This window comes from Pygocentrus nattereri, chromosome 14 (genome assembly GCF_015220715.1).
Source record: "Pygocentrus nattereri isolate fPygNat1 chromosome 14, fPygNat1.pri, whole genome shotgun sequence".
Taxonomy (NCBI): domain Eukaryota; kingdom Metazoa; phylum Chordata; class Actinopteri; order Characiformes; family Serrasalmidae; genus Pygocentrus; species Pygocentrus nattereri.
Window position 1 is genome coordinate 34,288,474 of NC_051224.1, and position 20,168 is coordinate 34,308,641.

The window sequence follows — 20,168 nt, forward strand, 5'->3', positions numbered from 1 at the left end:
GTAGTAGTAGCTGTAGTGGCACAGTCAAATTTGGGAATGAGATTTTCCAGTTTAAAGACAAAACAATCCCAATCAGATGATCCATCCTTTTGAAAAAAAATACAAGCTTCGGGACAGCCCTGTACGGAACCCCTGAAGGGATGTGGTGTATTTTTTTATTTATTTTGTTAGGTAAAAGGGACGTGGTTGTTTTTTTGTTTGTTTGTTTTTGTAGGTAAAAATCTGGTGCGCACCAGATACTATCAGATGAGCAACCAGTGCTACTGGTGAGCGACCTGATATTCTCAGGTGAGCATCAAATACTTTGTGGTGAGCACCCGATAATAATGGAAAAAAAATTCCATTAGTATCTGGTGCTCACCACATAGTATTGGATTTTTTTTTTGTGTAATTTTTTTGCAAGGAAAAAATCTAGTGTACACCAGATACTATGAGAGCAGCACCCAATACTGCATGGTGAGAACCTGATACTATCCAGTGAGCACCCGATACTATAAAGTGGGCACCAGATAGTAATAGGACAAAAAATCTATTAGTATCTGGTGCTCATCACATAGTACTGGATGTTCACCACATAATATCAGGTGCTTACCACATAGTATTGGATCTTGTTGGTAAAAATCTATGTGGTGCACACCTGATACTATCAGGTGAGCACCAGATACTATGTGGTGAATATTTAATACTATGTGGCGAGCACCAGATGCTAATAGATTTTTTTTTTCTTTTCTATTACTGTCGGGTGCTCACCGCACAGCATTGCGTGCGCAACAAATACTATCTGATGTATAGTATCCACGTAGTACTGGGTGCTCACCTGATAGTGTCTGATGCGCACCAGATTTTTACCTACAAAAAAATGTTTCCCTTTTACCTAAAAATAAAATACATACATAAATAATGTCCCTTCAGGGGCTCCATGGGAATGCAGTGGCTGCATGCTATATTAGAGAAATGAATGCTGCTTATTGTAGTGGCAGAAAACTGATCGCACAAAAAAGGACACAAAAGCCTGAATTCAGGCCCACCAATAAGGGACATGCAATGTTGCACTGCAGAATACATAAATACAAGCATATTAAATGTTTTTTTTAGGTCTGAATGCCCACCTAAATCAAATTTGCACCATTTCCCGATACTTCTTTAGCTTTGCACTGGAGTCTTCAAGGCTAATACATCAGATATCTATGGGTGACATAAGCTCTAATTAATTGCTAGCCGCAAACTCAGTCTGAGTTCTATTTTCATATTTAATGTCCACGATTTTCAGGCAACAGTAATATTTGTTCCTTTATAAACCTGTACAGATGCATTCGGAACGCTCTCAGGAAAACGGGAATACCAGAGCATCTCCTTATTTTATTGGGGAACATTTGTTCTGATCAACAGAGGACAGAATGGTTGCACAACAGTAGAGTCAGACAAGGCTGCCCACTGTCACTGTACCTGTTTAATCTTCATGCTAAACATACAGTAATATGCAAATATTTGAATTTTTGAAATATTCATTCATGTTTTGTTGGATTTCGAAGTAAAAATAAGTTCATCCATTCCTTACAGGAAATTTAAATAATTTAAAAACGATTTTTTCTGTACATTGTAGTGGACCATATTTACTTGCTCAGTTCAACATACAGGGGAAAAATGTTCCATCATTTTTGCATAGGTCACATTTTTTTTTGTCCCTGATATGTTAAATTCAGCAAATATACAGGAAACATGCATTCAAATGAGCAGAAATGTGCTCTTATTGTGTCAACTTATTTTCATATATAAAATAAACAAAACAGGACAGGTGTGCCCAAACTTTTGCATGACAGTAAAATAAGAATAATAAGAGAAGCAGAACTGGTAGAAGAAGACTGGGAATTCAAGGCTGGTGAAAGAACATCAATTACCTTCAATACACTATATGGACAAAAGTATTGGGACACACCACTTAATCATTGAATTCAGGTGTTTAATTTAGTCTCATTGCCACAGGTGTATAAAATCAGGCAGCTAGCCTTGCAGCCTGCCTTTACAAACATCTGTGAAAGAATGGGTCCCCGCAGCTGCACGCAAGCCTTACACCACCAAGCACAGGTCACTAATAGGCAGACCAGAGTCTGATTCCTGACCCAGAAGCCATCCTATGTGGACCTGGGCCTATAACCAATAAACTATAAATAATTATTTAATTTTGACCAGGTGGTCCTATTTTAATCGGCATAACTTTTCTAGCATTTAGGATGTTGATATACCTACTGGGCTACTTCAGTACTACAGTATATGGCACTGAATCATAATCTAAGGTAGACATTATGATGTTCTGGACCTTTGCTTCAGAAAATCTTCTTTGACTGGAACTTACTGAATTTTAATTAAATACCTCTGGTGTAAAGCATGCCGCTGGACTCTAGAACAGTGAAAACATATTCTGTGGAGTGATGAATCACTCTTCTTTATCTGGCAGGCTGATGGATGAGTCTGGGTTTGGCGGTTGCCAGGAGAACCTTACCTGCCTGACTGACTGCATTGTGCCAACTGTAAAGTTTGGTGGAGGGGGGATAATGATATGGGGTTGTTTTGCAGGGGTTGGCTTAAGACCCTTAGTTCCAGTGAAGGGGAATCTTAATGCTTCAGCAGACCAAGACATTTTGGACAACTGTCCACTCTCAACTTTGTGGGGACAGTTTGGCAAAGAACCTTTTTTGTTCCAGCATGACTGAACCCCAGTGCACAAAGCATACTCCATAAAGATACGGCTGGGTGAGTTTGGTGTGGAAGAACTTGACTGGCTCTATATAGAACCATGAATGTTATATAAAACTGTTCCATGGTTTCATGTTGATGGAGAATCTGACATATATGGTTCTATATAGCACCAAAAAGGGTTCTTTTATTATTATTGTTATTGTTTGCTTGACATAGTATCAGTAGAATGCAGTATATGTATAATATTTTCATGGGATCCTTGGCTCATGGGGTCCCATGGTGGCTGCCTACCTTTGCCTAGTGCAAAGACCACCTCTGGCTATTAAGCAACCTGGAAGACCCAAACAGAAGCCTGGGATATTCTGTAGAAACCGATTTGAGGGCACTTACTGCTGCTGATTATTATAACACAGGTGCGCCATTTTCAATGTCATCCTGCCTCCTTTATGTCTCCATTCCCTTTTTATGATTGAATGTGGAACATGAAAGGCACCTCTGGTTGTTCCCAGGAAACGGAGGGAGTATCAGCGTCCCTTGACCGCTGAAGCGAGTGTGTGTATGTATATGCGAGCAGCTGGAAAGGACGTCAAAACGGAATTCCTCTTTCTATATTGAGATCCCGGATCCCTGAGGTTGGCGAACCCAGCGTGGTGGAATTGGGTTTATTTTCCACCGGCGTTCGGATAAACCCCGCCCTCCACTACTGGGATTCGTTCTAGAACGGTTGAGACCCGCCCTCCTGGAGAGGCGAAGCCCGAGAGGCGTTTTGGAACGAGCGGACTAATAGCCAATCAGAACGCAGGAGGGCGTGGCTGACTGGAATACGGGTGGGGAAAAAAATAACGATGTGTGTGGCGGAAGTTGCGCTGCTGTACACAAGAATCTCATCTGCTGTAGAGAAAAAGTGCCAACAGGCGAGGGGAAAAAAAACAAAACAGCAGTGCCGGTTTAACGTTCCCTCTAAGTTTTGCATACGTCGCTTAAAAGCTGTAAGAAGCGTCCTGCGTTACGAGAGTGGGGCATGGTTTTGTGTTTCTGAGGTAAATAACGTGAGCGTTAAGTTAGCTCGTTGGAGAGTCTCCAGTCTTCAATCTCAGAAGTGGCATTTTTGAGTTCACTCGTCTCACCTCGTCCTCACGACCAGCTCGGCTTCGGGTTTGTGGTGGTTGTCTTTTTTTGTCAGGTGTGATTTTTCTGCTGTGGGCACGCCAGCTTAGATTATTTGGTTGAAGCAGAAAGGCACTGACGCTTGAGAAGGAGAAATTTCACTTTGGTGAAGAAGATGACTCGGCGCGGTTTAACCTAGCTCCGACTGGCTAGCTAACTCTCCGGCTCAACGGTCGTTTTTCTCCTCAACACCGCTGGACCGACCGTGGTGGTGGTTTCCTCGTTATTTCCCCCGTGTTCCCTAAAGCGAGTCTTCAGTGAGGAGCCCATACACGATGGCAGACAGCCCCAGCTGCGGCAGGAGGAAAGGAGAAAGCCCGGGCAGCTCCAGCTCTAGCCCGAGCTCGAGCAGAAGGAAGCTGCCGCAGTCCCCCGGTTCTCGGTCTAAACAGCCGGCCAACAACAACGGACACTCTTTCCGCAAGGTGACTCTGACCAAACCGACTTTCTGCCACCACTGCAGCGACTTCATCTGGGGGCTGGTTGGGTATGTTTGTGAAGGTAAGACAGCTGTCCCTCCACATCCTCTTCCATTTAGCTTACATCTACTCAGTCCTCTTCAGAACAGTCTGCTGGCACATCTCGGTGTGGTGGTACTGGAGCTAAACATCAGGTTCGTAATGGGCACAAGTCTTATGGCGTAAACATCCAGGGGTCACTAAACCCTCCTTATGGAGATCCAGGCTGCATGCCTGCAGAGTTCCAGCTGAGATGGTCAGGTCTTTTGCATCTGTTTTGAAAGAAAACTCTGCAAAGCACAAACTTTGCACTCTTAAAAAAAGATAGTGGGCTTTCTATTGTTGCAAGCTTGACGTCATAACAATAGAAGAACCCATGGTTCTGCATAGAACTCATGGTTCTAAATAGAACCATTCCCTTTACTAAAAGCCCTTGAAGAACTTAAGAGTGTGCAAAGGATTCCTCAAGCTTATGCCAGAAGTGAGGATTGGCTTAGGAGGAATAAGTACACTGTTAAAAAGATGGTTCTTAAGGGCGTCTATAGTAAAGAACGCTAAAGGGTTCTTTGCACGGTTAACGGTTTCTTCACATCATGAAGGGGTTCATGGCGAATGTGTTGTAGATGGTTCTATATAGAACCTTTTTGAAAACAGTCTCATATCATGACACTAGCAGAACCCTTTCTGGTGCTAAGTGGAACGTTTTGAAAAGGCTTCTACATAGCACGAAAAAGGGTTCTTCTATTATTGCAGTCTTCTATTATAACAATAGCAGAACTCTGTTTGGTGCTATGAAGAACCTTTTTCAGAAACATTCTATACAGAATCATCTACAACACATTCTCCACCCGTCTCAAGAACCCTCCAATCATGCAGAGGTTTCTTTGAGTGTTCATGGTCCTATCTAGAACCATTTTCTTTACTAAAGAACATTTGAAGAACCATCTTTTTTTTAAATTGAGTTCTTTCTTTGTTAAAATGTCTTTAACCTCATTCTACAGAACAATAAATTCTAGACACAGTTTATATTCAAGGTTTATTGTTCCACATTTGGCCTGTGTAACCTAGCTGAGTAGTTCAGGTGGATTGTGTTGACAGTGGGTGGCAATTTTACAGTAGAGTACTGTAAAATTAAGGAAAAATATGGGCTCTGAATGGGTCAAGTTGCTGTCACTTAGAGATCAATGAGTAGAACTCTGAAAAAATAGAACTAGAAATGTCCTAAATGTTCTTATATGTCACCTCCCTATGAGAACCGGGCGAAAACGTGCTATTAGATGATGGACAGAGCCAGATGATAGTTGAAGAGCAGAGAAAAGCCGTTGTCCATTTCAAATGATCAGATAGTGAGCGATAGTGAGCTCACTGTCTCTCTCTCTCATTCTATCCGACTCACACTGCCATTGTCTGCCTTATTTCCTCTCTCTTTCATTCTCTCTGTGTTCCTCCCTTTCTGTCTCTCGCTCTCGCTCTCTCTCTCTCTCTCTCTCTCTCGCTCTCTCTCTCTCTCTCTCTCTCTCTCTCTCTCTCTCTCTCTCTCTCTCTCTCTCTCTACGTGCCCAGAGAACTTATTGAATAGCTGCCTCTGGGAAAAGCAGTGGATTGATGCCGGTCGATCGTGCGTCAGGCAGGAATCCCTAATTGGCTGGTGATGTTTGGGTGGCCACTTTGAAGTGTGTAGTTAATTGACAGAGTCCAGAGAGAGCCGAGGGTTAGCGTCCACAGATCTGTCCGTCAAACCCTAAATGACAAAAATGCACGTGTGGATCAGACGGATTGTCAACATGTGTGCGTTTTGTTGATTGCACAACGGTGTAATCTTCTTTTTTCAAGTAGTCGTGACTTCATTAACCCCTTAAACTCCGAGGGCTGGTTTCCCAGACAGGTCATCAGCTATCTCTGTAGTCCAGGACTAGGCTAAGTCCCTGTCTAGGAAGGCTACCCTATGTGGATTCCTTGATAGTTACCAGATGAAACATAGTTTTTACTCTGTAATCCTCCGTAATCCTCAAGATTAATACTAGAATGGTAAGCCTAGGCTTTAAGGGGTTAAGTAATTAGCCGAGATCAAAGGTTGCCAGTGATGTGAGAAAGAGCTCCTTAGCTTCAGTTGTACATTTTCAGGGTTGCCGTAGTTTCTACTGCTGTCATTCTGAAAATACAACTATTTTTGTGGTAATAGTGGAGCCCTCAAAACTATAGTCGTATTTATGCAGATGGGGCTGTATGATATATCATTTGTTCATCACTATTGGGATATTGGCCTTCTGTGATACAGATGTCATGTAAATGAAGCCTCTAACAATCAGAACGTTTGTTTACCATGTGATGGCTAATCTCTCGATGAGCTTCTGTGGGAGTTTTGAATCAAAGCATTCACAAAATCCAGCAAACGTCAGTTTAATAAAAATAATGCAATCTAGTGATGTCATCAATGTTATCAATGTCGTCAGTAGTTCACTAGTGTGTTGGATGAATACAGGCATGTACACAAGCCAGACTACCAGATAATTTTGGTCTAAGTGGTGCAGTCATTGTTCACACCTCATCAAAGGTTCACATTAAAAAAGGTGTTTTTTAATATACTGCGTATAGCTACAGTCCAATGAAAAACACGTATCTCCAAATGATCAGCTTTACAGGAGAGGGCAAAAACACTCTTACCTTTCAATGTAAGTCAATGTAAAGAGATTTTGTTCCAAGTGGTTTTAGGGCATTCCCATTGGTGCATTCATTATGAAATTTTAACACAATTTAAAGGACAGGTAGTGTGTTGAAATGATGTAGAAAACTAAAAATCAAAGAAAAAAAACGAAATACGATGATATACAGACATTACAATATAGGATATTTTGTCCATATCATGCAGCCCTTGTAGGGCTTACTGGCTCTTTACCTGCACTATACAATATTATATCAGCCCGTAACAGCTGGTGTAATCTGTCAGTGTATAAGTGAAAGACTGACAGATTTCATTAGTCAGCAGTAATCATGCTGTGCATCAAGATTCACTCGAAAGAGGCCCCAAATATTCTAAAATAACTCTCGCTAGGATGAAGCAATCTGAACGATACAATGTGCAATGTGCTCCTCAGTATATGGAACTTCGAACAAGCCGGATGCCCCTGCATTGGAGTGATGAGGTAGGCGCCGAACAGCCGTCACAACGTTTAACCTCTCTAATGCTTGCCTTTAAGTTCAGGAACTTATGCTGCTAGTTGCCTTTAGATCTGCTTTAATTCTTCATGGCATACTTTCAATAAGGTGTTGGAAACATTCCTCAGAGATTTTGGTTGGTTATTTGAGTTACTGTTGCCTTTCTATCATCTCGAACCAGTCTGCCCATTCTCCTCTGACCTCACACATCAACAAGGCATTTTCGTCCACACAACTGTCGCTCACTGGATATTTCCTCTTTTTCAGACAATTCTCTGTAAACCCTACAGATGGTTGTGTGTTAAAATCCCAGTAGATCAGCAGATTCTGAAATACTCAGACCAGCCGTCTGGCACCAACAACCACGCCACGTTCAAGTCATTTAAATCCCCTTTCTTCCCCATTCTGATGCTCGGTCTGCACTTCAGCAAGTTGACTTGACCACCTCTACATGCCTAAATGCACTGAGTTGCGGCCGTGTGATTGGCTGATTAGCTATTTGTGTTAACAAGCAACTGAACATAATACCTGTACCTAATAAAGTGGCTGGTGAGTGTAATAATATTAGCATGAAAGGCAATCCTTTTCAAAGGCTTACTTTCAAAAGTGTTGGTGCTTGAAGTGAATGTTTAAAAGTCTGGAGATCTACCACTGGGTGGTAGAGAGTATTCGATTGACGTCACATTGGTCACCGTCGGCGTATTGTTGACATACTACCGGTCAATGTAGTGATGACAGCGGTGCTTGTAGAGCCAGTGTTTATACACAAGTAGTTAATAAAGCATCAGATGAAATATAGCTATGATGTCCTGTGTGTGCTTTGTGTTGTATTAACAAAGCAAAAAAAAGCTGAATAGCATAGGCCAGAGGTGCACAGTCCTGGTCTGGAGATCTACCACCCTGGAGAGGTCATATCCAGCACACTTGCCTCTAATGCTCAGATGCCCCTTGGGGCCTTTATTACCTGGATCAGGTATGTTTGATTAGGGCTGGAGCTAAGCTGTGCAGGGTGGGAGATCCAGGCAAAAGCTTTTACGGCATCCTGGCTGTCCAGTGCTGTGAAGGGAAAGAGGCTGAGGAGCTGGGCCAGCAAAGGAGAAATCCTTGGATAGTGAGAAGAAACTTTCAGTCCCACTAGTCTGTCATGGGTAGATGGTCAGGTGAAGAATGTATTCCATTGTTTTGCAATAGATCATTTATTAATGTTGAGAAGTGTTCGTGATGGACAATTGACATTAAATGATGACTGACTTTTGCTATATAACTCTTTATGTCTACATCTTACGTACTTTAGCTAGACAATGGATACTGTGGAGAGAACATCAGGACATTAGCAGGACTCACGTAATTTAAGCTAACGCCAAGCTAGCACTGAACAACCCCATCAAACATGCTTTTAGCTCCAGCGATGTGAAGGCTGATCCAGTATATACGGTTAGCTGTCAGGACAGGAGCTATAGATGCTCATATATTTCATCACATGCAATTTTGTATACTTTATTATTACTTTATTATTAATCCCACCAACGGGCAACCTTCCGGTCACAGGGCCAGTTCCCTAACCTCCAGCCCACGACTGCCCCCAAATGAGTATGATATGATAATTGGTATGAGTCAACATCTGATCAATTCATGGAAACCTTTTTTTTGACAGTCATATGGTCCTTTTCTGTAAAAAGCATGGTGATATATTGTATCTTGTTTCATATAAATAATAAACATGCACCTGTATTTAGTAATTCAGTATACCACAGTATTAAACATGCACTGTAGCATTATCGGTGCTACTTTGAAATACCACTGCAGTTTGGTCAAACAGGCTGCAGTTTCACCTGAGATTTCTTAGATGCACAGAGAGTAAAGCTTTCTGCATGAAGCACTGTTGTACAGTGAATGTTACTGCATGTTCATGACTGCTAAATGATTAATAAATGATACTGTTCTAAGGCAGGGTTCAAAACATATGTAGCAAAGATTATTGGCGCTGGAACGACAGATGCAAGAGACAAAAATTGGGCTTCTTTGTCATGCACACCATTATCACGTTTGGTGAAAAAGATTTGCATATGGTAAAAAAAAAAAAAAACAACCAGTACTCACTGTCAAATATAGTAGTCGTTCACTGATGCTTTGGGGCTTTGCTGCTTGTTGTCCAGGGGTTGTTATGAAAATCAGTGGCATAATGTGTTCCACTCAATACCATAAGATTTTAACCTAAATTCTGCCTACCTCTGCCAGACAGCTGAAACGTGACCATCGGTGGACCTTTTAGCAAGATAATGACCCCAAACACCCATCAAAATCTTTGGGCACACAAAATCAGTGTCTTGCAATGGCCCTCTCCTCAGCCTCCATATTAGAACCACATTGAAAACCTGTGGTGTGTATTGAAGAAGGTTGTCCACAAATAAAGACTTAAGAATATCAAGGAACTGGAAATCATCTCTGTCTCAGCCATTCATCCAGACAAACAGAACATGTTTTGCCCTTTATGTATGTTGCCTTATTTGCTCTTATTTATGGCATACCTGTAAAGAGATTATGACAAAACTCATACCTAGAGAAGAATTTGAACTATCGTACTTGATGAATCAGTATATTGCCCATTAATGTGTTTATCTTTGTTGATCTAGATCTTTTAGTCTTTAATTCCTATTTAATATGATGGAGAAAAGAGGATCCTGGACTGTCGCTGTGATTCACTCAATATATAGGCCCTGGTGATTCTATCTCTGTCATTTGACCTCCACCCCGCTGCTGAGTATTGAGCTGTGCTTGGTGCACAATTTGTTTACATTTATGTAACTGTGTGCCAGACCATGTAATGTCCACCCATGTTACGACAGAGCAATGGGATGCAGTGTTCAAATCGGATTTGTGATCCTGTTTGTGCGTGTTTGGATAAACCACCAGCTAGAGATCATCTTACCAAAAAGCATAGAAGCACGGTCCAAGTCGTAAGTGGGAAAGTCAGATTCCGTATGTTCACCGTTAAGCTTCGGGAAATGGCCGTAATCAGAAATCTGATATTTGGAAGTGAAAATGTAGGCTCTGAGTGCCTGTCTGAATGCAGCTGGCTATCGTTGAGAGCTGTGATGGACAACGGATGGTGAAGAGACCCTTTAGCGGAAATGCTGCTCACTAGCAAGGTTAGGAGTAGCTGGGAGCTTTTAAAGGGTGAAAAGCACCAACTATCTAAGAGCATTTCAGAAAGGCTTAGAGACACTCTGGCTGCACCCGTTAGTCTGTTTGTCTCGCATAACGAAATACAGCCAATATGCATTTCAAGTACCTTTTAGCTGCAATCATAGTAATATTTCATATTGATTTGATAAGTTATATTGCACCATTTGTTTATGTTACCTCAACACTATTTACATTTATTCTTGAGGGCAGCTCCTTTTAAATGTCCACAAAGCTTTCTTGCCCTTTGGCCGTAAAAGTGCTTTTGACTCTGTGGTTTACATTGAAAGATGATGTAGTCTAAACAAAGAAACTGGAATGTCAGCATTTTTTAAGGTGACTGACTGTAGGATCTTTAAAGCTCCATGAAATTGGTGTTTTCCAGTGTATGCCCCAGCTTGTTCTCTTTATTCTAACAAACCAAACGTCTTACTGGTGATACATTTACAGCAAGGGTGTCCACTCTTCAAAACAACAACCGACAATAAGGGTTTTGTTCTAGCAAGACACTTTATTAGAAGTTTTGTACTTAGTGAAACATTCATAGTAAGCTATTAGCTACAGTTTCATTTGTCTCATTTAAGCGTTTCTTAGTAGCCATAAAAAGCAATTTTCATGTGTTTTCAAGGTCCCTCAGTTTTTGCACTATACATTGTTTTTCTTTAGTAATGTTGATGGAATGTATTACTAGAAATGTATAGAATTTACAAAACCACAAGTGAACTGGATTTTCATCAACGTACATGGACAAGCAAGTCCACATTTATAAATGTTTTTATTATGTTTAATGTTTTGTCTTATGTTTTGTCATGGTCCTCTTTACTATGTAATGATTGAATAGCAAATAGCGAATCAGACAAATGTCTTAAGAAATTCAGACGTGCAACAACATTTAGCACCATTTTGCATGGTTATGGGTGTATGCCATAGGTTTGTCCATATATTGTTCTGTTTTTAACATTTTTGCCTTGTTTTGGACAGTAAAATATTTCAATTTTACTTCAGTTAAGTGAAATGTCTTTTTAAATATTGCTCTTATTAGTAATTATATTATTGTAAATACTAATTAAATAATCAGTTAAACCAAATAAGCAAAAATGTTTTATTACTGATTTAGCATCGGTATCAGTTTCAGAAGGGAAGCAGTAGTTTCAGTGTAGCCTTGAAAATTATTTAAGGGTGCGCTGATAAATTTGATGTAATTTAAATGTCAGCTGCACTAATTCAGCTGGACTGCTGGCAGTGGGGTGCAGTTTAAGTGTTTTTAACATATTTCTGTATGGACAGCCTTATCTCTTTCACTTGCCAGCATGCCTGACTAACCCGCTTATTGCCTGAAATATTCTACTGAGCAATCAGATAAGACCTTGCTAGTGTGAATGGCAATGCTTTAGAAAGTTTGTTTGAAGTTGAGCAACCGCAGGAGGTACATAAAGGTTCACTTGTGCTTAGTTTCAGTTTACTTAAGTTGTGAAGATAAATTTGGAATGTTGTTTTTAGGCCTTTCCTTTCTTTCACTCAAGTACATTCATTTAAGAAAGTTGTACTTTGTCCTGTTACATGTGTGGCTGTGTGACATGGATGGACTACTGCCAGTGTGATTATTTGGTATGCACTGGCATAACAATATGACCGCTTCCTTGTTTCTACGCTCATTGTCCATTTTATCAGCTCCACTTACTGTATAGGTGCACTTTGCAGTTCTACAATTACAGACTGTAGTCCATCTGTTTCTCTGCATACTTTGTTAGCTCCCTTTTACCCTGTTCTTCATTGGTCAGGACCCACATGTCATAATGTTATGACTGATCGGTGTATAAATGCATTGATCAACCAATAATGTGAAAGGATGGTCTAGATTAGTCTAAATAATTCACTTTTGTTGAACCTTAATTCGATGAGATTCATCCGGAGATGCTTAAGGCTCTGGATATTGTGGGGCTGTCATGGCTAACATGCTTCTGCAATATTGCATGGACTTCAGGAACAGTACCAGGACTGGCAGACTAGGGTGGTGGTCCCTGTTTTTAAGAAGGGGGACCAGAGGGTGTGTGCCAGCAATTGGGGTATCACACTGCTCAGCCTTCCTGGGAAAATCTATGCCAAGGTGCTGGAAAGGAGACTTCGACTGATAGTTGAACTGCAGATTGAGGAGGAACAATGCAGATTCCGTCCCGGCCGTGGAACAGTGGACCAGCTTTTCACCCTCTCACAGATTGTTGAGGGGGCATGGGAGTCTACATGTGTTTTGTGGACTTGGAGATGGCTTACGACCGTGTTCCCTGAGAGATCTTGAGGTCCTCCGGGAGTATGGGGTACTGGGGCTACTACTCTGGGCCATTCAATCTCTGTACTCCCGGAGTGAGCTGTGTTCATATACTCGGCGTTAAGTTGGACCCTTTCAGTGTTAGCATTGGACTCAGGGTGTCAGGGTGTCTCTGCTGTTTGCAAATGATGATGTTCTTTGGGCTGAATCACATGGTTGCCTCCAGCGCTCACTGGAGTGGTTTGCAGCTGAGTGTGAAGCGGTCAATATGCAGATCAGCACCTCCAAGTCTGAGTCCATGGTCTTAGCCTGGAAAAGGATGGCATGCGCACTCCAGGTAAGGGGAAGGGACCTGCCCCAGGTGGAGGAGTTTATATATCTTGGGTCTTGTTCACGAGTCATGGGAAGAGGGATCGTGTGATCGGCCGCAGGCTGGGACAAGCAGCAGCAGTAATGCGGTCACTGCCCCCTGGACGCCTCCCGGTGGGGGTGTACCAGGCACGGCCTAACAGGACAAGACCCCACGGTCATCCTAGGACCCGCTGGAGGGATTATATCTCCACGTTGGCCTGGGAGCAGCTTGGGGTCCCTGGGAATGAGCTGGAGGAAGTTGCGGGGGACAGAGTTGTCTGGGATTCTCTGCTCTCTCAATTGCTGCTGCGACCCTATCTGGACTGAGCGGTTAACAACGATGATGATGATTATGAACCTTAATTCATCAGATCACTCAAAGAAACACTCATCTGGACCTGTGATTGGTCAAAGTGGTGACAGCACACAGGAAAAACACTTATTGGTTATAGAATTCATTTGTGTATCGCATCCTTCTGCAATATGACTTTTGCTAAGGCCAGTTGCAATGACGATAAACGAACAATATATTGTGCAGCCCTATTTACTTTACCTTATTCTGCTGGTAAAGATGAAACTTTTTTTACACAGTGCTGTAAAAACAGACCCACGACCCTGAGGGAGAAGCAGCTTAGAAAATTGTGTGTGTGTGTGTGTGTGTGTGTAAAAACAGACAAATGAATAATTGAAACAGTATAAAGAAATTCAAAAGTATATTGCTGATATGCAAAGTCATCCAGGTGCAGCATTTTAGAATAAAGTAGGAGGGAATTGGGGAGGAGCTTATGCAGTGCAGGCACCCACATTCTGAGTCTGAGGTTCTACGGGTTGTGATTTGGTGGGATGACGGAACAAAACACTGTTGGCGGACTTGTAATGAAACCAGCAGTTCTGCAGAATCAAGGTATCTTTAACACATGAAATACTCAAAATCGGATCAAGCTTTGGCCTCAAAATTGAAAACTGTGTTGAACTTGAATGTATGTAAATGCTTTGTTCCATACTAGGGATGTGTGCAGGTACCGCATACTCAGTTAACTGTTTGAGGTACCAGTATTTGATAGTTTCTTTATGCTGCTAACAATTCTGCATGAGTGCTTTAACGTGTGAGCGTTCAATGTAAGTGTTAAGGACATGAGAAGGCAGAGATCGTGCTGCTTCATCACAAACTACGCTACTTTAGCTAAGATCCAGAAATAGTTTTGTTGTTTTTCTTGTTTTTTCCTCTTCGGTGGTTAACCAGAAATCCATTTGTGAGCTCCTACAGATACCAGATAAATGCTCAGTATGAACCTCTTCCAGCTGTACGGACAACAACATCAACGGCATAGTCAAATTCATACCCATACTCGATTGAGTATGTTGGGTGTTATTGTACTCACGGCTCTTTCAATGGGATTTCAGAGATCTTTCAGTGTGGTGAAACCAGTGAAGAACGCTCTGAGCTGTTGGAGGTTCACAGCCGATGAAAATCACTTTGCACAGTTGATGGATTCACTTGAAATGGAGAGCTCAAAAGCTTTCTACTCAGGGGTCGCATCTCCTCGCCGACTGAAGGGGGCCATCTTCCGGTGTCAGAAACTCTATGACCCCCTCTTTCAATTGGTGTGTGATTTGTTCCTAGACACCACGCGGTTGCAAAAATATGGCGCTTTGAAATCAGGTGAATCTTTTTGCATCACCATGTGTTTTGATTTTGACCGATGTGTGTTACCATTTTGTGGCATAAACAATGTGAGGCATCTGCACTCATGCTGAGTTTGCCACTGCTTTACCTGTAGGGAAATGTCATAGCATAATTATGCATGACTCATTGTGCTAAATAGTCAGTTGCCTCTTACTTTCAGAGTAGCACTTCACTTGATTCATGTTATTTAATGTGAAACTGATATTTTATTATGACTTACATTGTGGTTTTAGTAAAAAAAATCACATTTCGATTCAGACTGGCTTCAGCATAATTTGACCTACTTAATTTTTTCAGATGCTCTCCAGCCATCTCCATTAGCCATGACCCTGCTTGAAGGTGCTGGTTTATTAGAAAGAGGACAAGTTTGCTGGAGGCTGGTTCAAAAGTGGTGTAGGTGTAGGACAATGCAGGCTTGAGTGCACTGTATTTTTCTCATTCTCATGTTGGCTCAGCTCTGTGGTCACTGAGGCTTGTACCATGTTCCTACCAACGTCAATAGAGAAGACCATTCTCTGATTGACAGAAGTGAACTAGGCCGCAGTAGTTGCACGGAACATGCTGTGGGACACCACATAGTTGACAGTAGCCATCTTTACTCTGCTTATTTTATTATAAATTGGCCGTAGGCACAGAAGCTAATGTGATTACACATCATGCTCTCTGAAGGAAGCTGATTCAGCTCATACAATTGAGGCAGTTGTAATGAAAACTGATTCAGTTTTTTAAAAACATTTTTTACCTTTTCATCCGTGTGGTCATCTCCAGGAAAAAGGAAAGTTTTGGTCAAAGTGAAGCTGATCAGGCTTTAACCATATTATATTATTGATTCACTAATGTATTTTTGAAATGTATTTTAAAATGTATAATATATATTTTGTAGATTTTTGATGTAAAAAGGAATGAGGCATTTTGGAAACCAGTACTGTGGACTGATGAAGTAAAAATCTCTTTGGCTGCAATCACCAAAGGTACACACAAAAAAGTTTCTTCAAGGGTTCCTTAGTAGGGACTGGTTCTGTTTAGAACCATGAGTTCGATGTAAAACCATTTCACGCTTAAATGGTTCATTGCATGGTTTATTGCATGGTTCTTTCTTCTTGAAAATGGTTCTATATTGCACTAAAAATGGTTGTTCTATTGCTATGATGTCAACAACAGATTAACCCATTTTGGTGCGATATTGAACCATTTTCAAAAAGGTTCTGAATAGAACCAAATACAAAATATTCTCCAGCAGTCTAAAGAGGATTTCACACTTTGGTTTTAAATAGAACCATATGCAGCACATTCTCCATCATATGCAACTATTTCACCATGCTAAGAACCATTTAAGCATGATATGGTTCGATGTAGAACTCATGGTTCTAAACAGAACCAGTCCCTTTACTAAAAATATTTGAAGGACCATCTTTTTTATGAGTGTATGTTTGGAGAAAAGAGCAGCATTTGATGAAAAGTATGCCTTGCCAACTGTTAAGCATTTGGATCTATTTTGCTTTGAGGTTGAGTGGCACTGGAAACATTGCATAGAATTAATTCCACTAAATATCAACACATTCGGGAAGAAAATGTGACTCAGTCAAGAAAGTGAAGCTGAAAACATGAACTACTTTAGGTAGCTGAAGCTTTTGGAATGACCCCTGCAGTCCCCTAACTTCAGTGAAAATCTGGGGTAGATCTCATTTGCTCACATGCTGTGCGAGTGAAACAGCCCAAGAGTATTGCAGAACTAGAAGATGCTGCAAAAAAAGTAGGTGGACCTTTTTAAGGAAGAATAGAAATAGACTCCTAGATGGTTTCTAAAAGCATTTGCAAGTTGTAAACCTCAAAATGGGGACCCCAAACTTGTCTATACAAATGTATATTGCATATAAAGCATTTTGCAGTTTGACACAATAAACTGCAGTATAATCACAATACTAGTATTTTGTCCATATTGTGCAGTAAAACCTTGTAGACGTTGTTTTTTGTAGACATTGTTTTTGTGAGTGCCTCAGGTTGTGGTCTAGGTGGGTGTTAAAGTTGCAATACATGGTGATATTTTTGCACTGTGTTGCAAGGCTTGTTCAGAATCGTGGTTGTTTTTAATCCTTGGAAGCCGGGGCTTTGTTATTAATTTTACTCCTTTTTAACAATATACTAATAAATCTTAAGTCTCTGTGATGCCAATAATGGTAAAATTAGTCCAAATTTCTATTGGCATGGGAAGATAATTACATGAAAAATAAAGCGTTCGTGCAACACTTCCACAACACATTGATTGAGTAATCCGATGATGTCACAGTTGCCCTGCTACCAATTTGGTTGCCAATCTCAAGTTCATTCAGCAGTGCTGTGGCTGTGTGTGATGAGATAACAAAACCGTAATGTTTAACATGTTTGTGGGCACTTTTTAAGTGTTTGCCAGTGTGTTTGAGTGTACTGACTTGATTTTATTTGATTTGTGGTTGTAGCAATGGCAAACAAACACTATAATCTGAACGGCTGAGATTCCCTGCTACATTATTATTTACACATTCCAAACCGCATGGTTTGGGCTGCGGCATTAGATGAGCCAGCGAGATGAATTCATTATCTCCAATGGCTGATCATAGCTTTGCTATGCTGCTCAGTTTCCAGAGGTATTTGTTGATTTAGTGTCATCTATTGACGAAAATTGGTACATTTATTGAGGTAAGCATTCAACCACCTCTGAAACTGGTTCTACATTTAAGGCACCTTTGAGTAACTTCAGCAACATTTAAGATAGAACGGAAAATGTCTTGCACTGGAATTTTCTGAACTCTGGAGATGATCTACAGATGAATCCAGACCATCAGTCTAGTTGATCTTCTTGCAGCATTTTTTGGAGACTGCATCTATAGCGTGTCTTTAAATCTTTTTAGTGGACATTCTAGTCTATTTTGTTTGGTTTTTGTCCACCTGCAGGGCTGTATCTGCAGGAACAGTGATGAGGTGAGCTCTGTCAGAGTCGTAGCTTGCCTTCTTAATAACGTAATCAAGTATCATGAATACCATAGGGGTGTAACAATGCATTGTGACATTATGATATTACAATGCAATACTGTGACTGTGCATTGTGGAGATGTGATGATTCATAATGGAGAATGGACATTCTATTAATTTTGTCATCTAATACAATTGCGTTGTTTCAACACCAAGGTCACCACTTGTCAACAGCTCATTCCAGCACTTTTCTTGCCTCCCAGCTCATGTCATTAGTTAGTTGAGCAACAACATGACTGTATAGATTAACAAATAACCCCAGTATCGTGAATTAAGTGGAATCGTGAGTTAAATGCATGGTTAAATCTGCACTGTTTGAGTTACTAACATTAAAAGAAAGAAGAATTAATGCTAAAAAGAAGGTTATATTCCGTCTGTGGCTGGGGGTCCAAGAAAGCATAGTTGGCACAGGTACTCGAGTACTAGGTTAACCATTCGAGATGCCAGTATTTGAATACTGAAATCACCATGTTTAAATGCGAAGACAGAGAAAACGTACCAACTCCATAAAACCCATTGATTTTGCTCATATTTGTATGCAAGTTTTGACGTTTTTCAGTTTTTTTACATAATTTGAAAATACCTGTTGCCCTTTAAATTGTGCATACATTTTACAAAGAAAGGACCAAAAGAAATGGCCTAAAATGATATTTAAAAAAAAGTCTGGTTCCACTGACTTGCATTAAAAGTAAAGTATGTTTTTTCCTTCCCCTGTAAAGTTAGCATTTTGGAGATACCAGGTTTTCTTCCGACAACAGCGATATACTTGTTGCTCCACGCCATGTGATCGTATTGCGAAGTATGTGTTGTTATGGACGTGGCTAAGAAGACAGAGGTAGCTCAGCTGTATCACTAACTAGGCTATTCCCTCTAGCTGATGATCCAGAAATAATGAAGATATGCATCCAGTGTTGGTAGCTCTGTTATCTCTTTAGCTCATCTGAAGGGGCTGCCTTAATCATCCAACATGAAAAATTAATTTCTTTTGATTTTCTTTTATTTTAAATAGTAATGCTGCTATATTTTATAGTACTACATAAGAAATAAGCCTACAGCTCTGCATTATTATTGACCAGCGCATTGTTTTTCTTTCTCTAGTTAACTGGATATCCATTCATGAACTCTTATGCATACTTCAGTATAAAAATTAGTCACGCTGCTCATCCCTAGTAGGATGGCCCTCCCTTTCCATGCGCAGTGGTAGCTAACATGGATGTGTGTTAGTTAACGTAACGGAATTGGCAGTAAGTGTTCTCCAAATAAGCTGTGGTGCGATGTGTCGTAGAGGAAGCATATCACTGTTGTGAGAGGAAAACCTTGCATCTCCAACATGGTAATTTTACAGGAGAAGGAAAAAAAACTTTTTACTTTTAATGTAAATCAATGGAACCAGAATTTTTTCCCAGGACATTTTGGGCCGTTTCTTTTAGTCCATTCATCATGAAATGCATATACAATGTAAAGGGCAACAGGCACTTTTTAAATTATGTCAAAAACTGGAAAACGTCAAAAATGGACAAGGTTTTCTTCTGACAGCAGCAATGTGCTAGCCTTCACCCTCTCAGCTGCATCGCTTGATCAGTGGGAGGCCTAGTGCGAGGTACTCACCACAAGAAAATGGAGGAAAAAAATTCAGATTTGATTTGTATACAAAGATGTCATGAAATTTTCTTTTTGTAATTTGCTAAATAGATAGATATAGATAAATAATGTTGTAATATATAAAGATGAAGTAGGAATTAATGCAAAGCATTGAAAAACTTTGAGTTTTTCCCAAAGTAGCACCAAGCAATGAAACGCAGACACATCCACAATCGTAAACAGAAACAGGCACAAAGCGGAAAAGCACTAGACCAAGGGAAATGTGAAAACAAGGAAAACACATGTAGCACAAGCAAGACCTTGAAAATAAACATGGGGTAACAATGGACTGTTTCTATAGAACATCATGACATAATAAGGAGAAAGACATGCTGGTGAAGATGAGGAGAGTTTCTTAGCACTCTGTCTAACCATGAAGACATTTCCACTGTCTACCTCAGCTGTTCTCAGAGATGGGAAAACCAGAATCTAGACCAGGACTAAGATCAACAACTATTTCCACCATGTTCTCAGGGAAAGGTGTGATGCACATGCAGTCATAGCAGTTATATTCCTTTTACACAACAGTTAGTTCCAGCCACGCAAGCTGATT

General features: G+C 40.7%; 1 protein-coding gene across 1 annotated transcript in view; it reads left to right on the forward strand.

The window, feature by feature from the left end:
• The first annotated feature begins 3,579 nt into the window (after positions 1–3,579).
• LOC108432438 (diacylglycerol kinase theta) overlaps positions 3,580–20,168 on the forward strand; it is a 70,472-nt gene continuing 53,883 nt past the window's right edge. Inside the window, exon 1 of the mRNA XM_017706260.2 lies at positions 3,580–4,365. Coding sequence (XP_017561749.1) covers positions 4,140–4,365 — 226 coding nt within the window. The 5' untranslated portion in view covers positions 3,580–4,139. The remainder of the gene's footprint in view (positions 4,366–20,168) is intronic.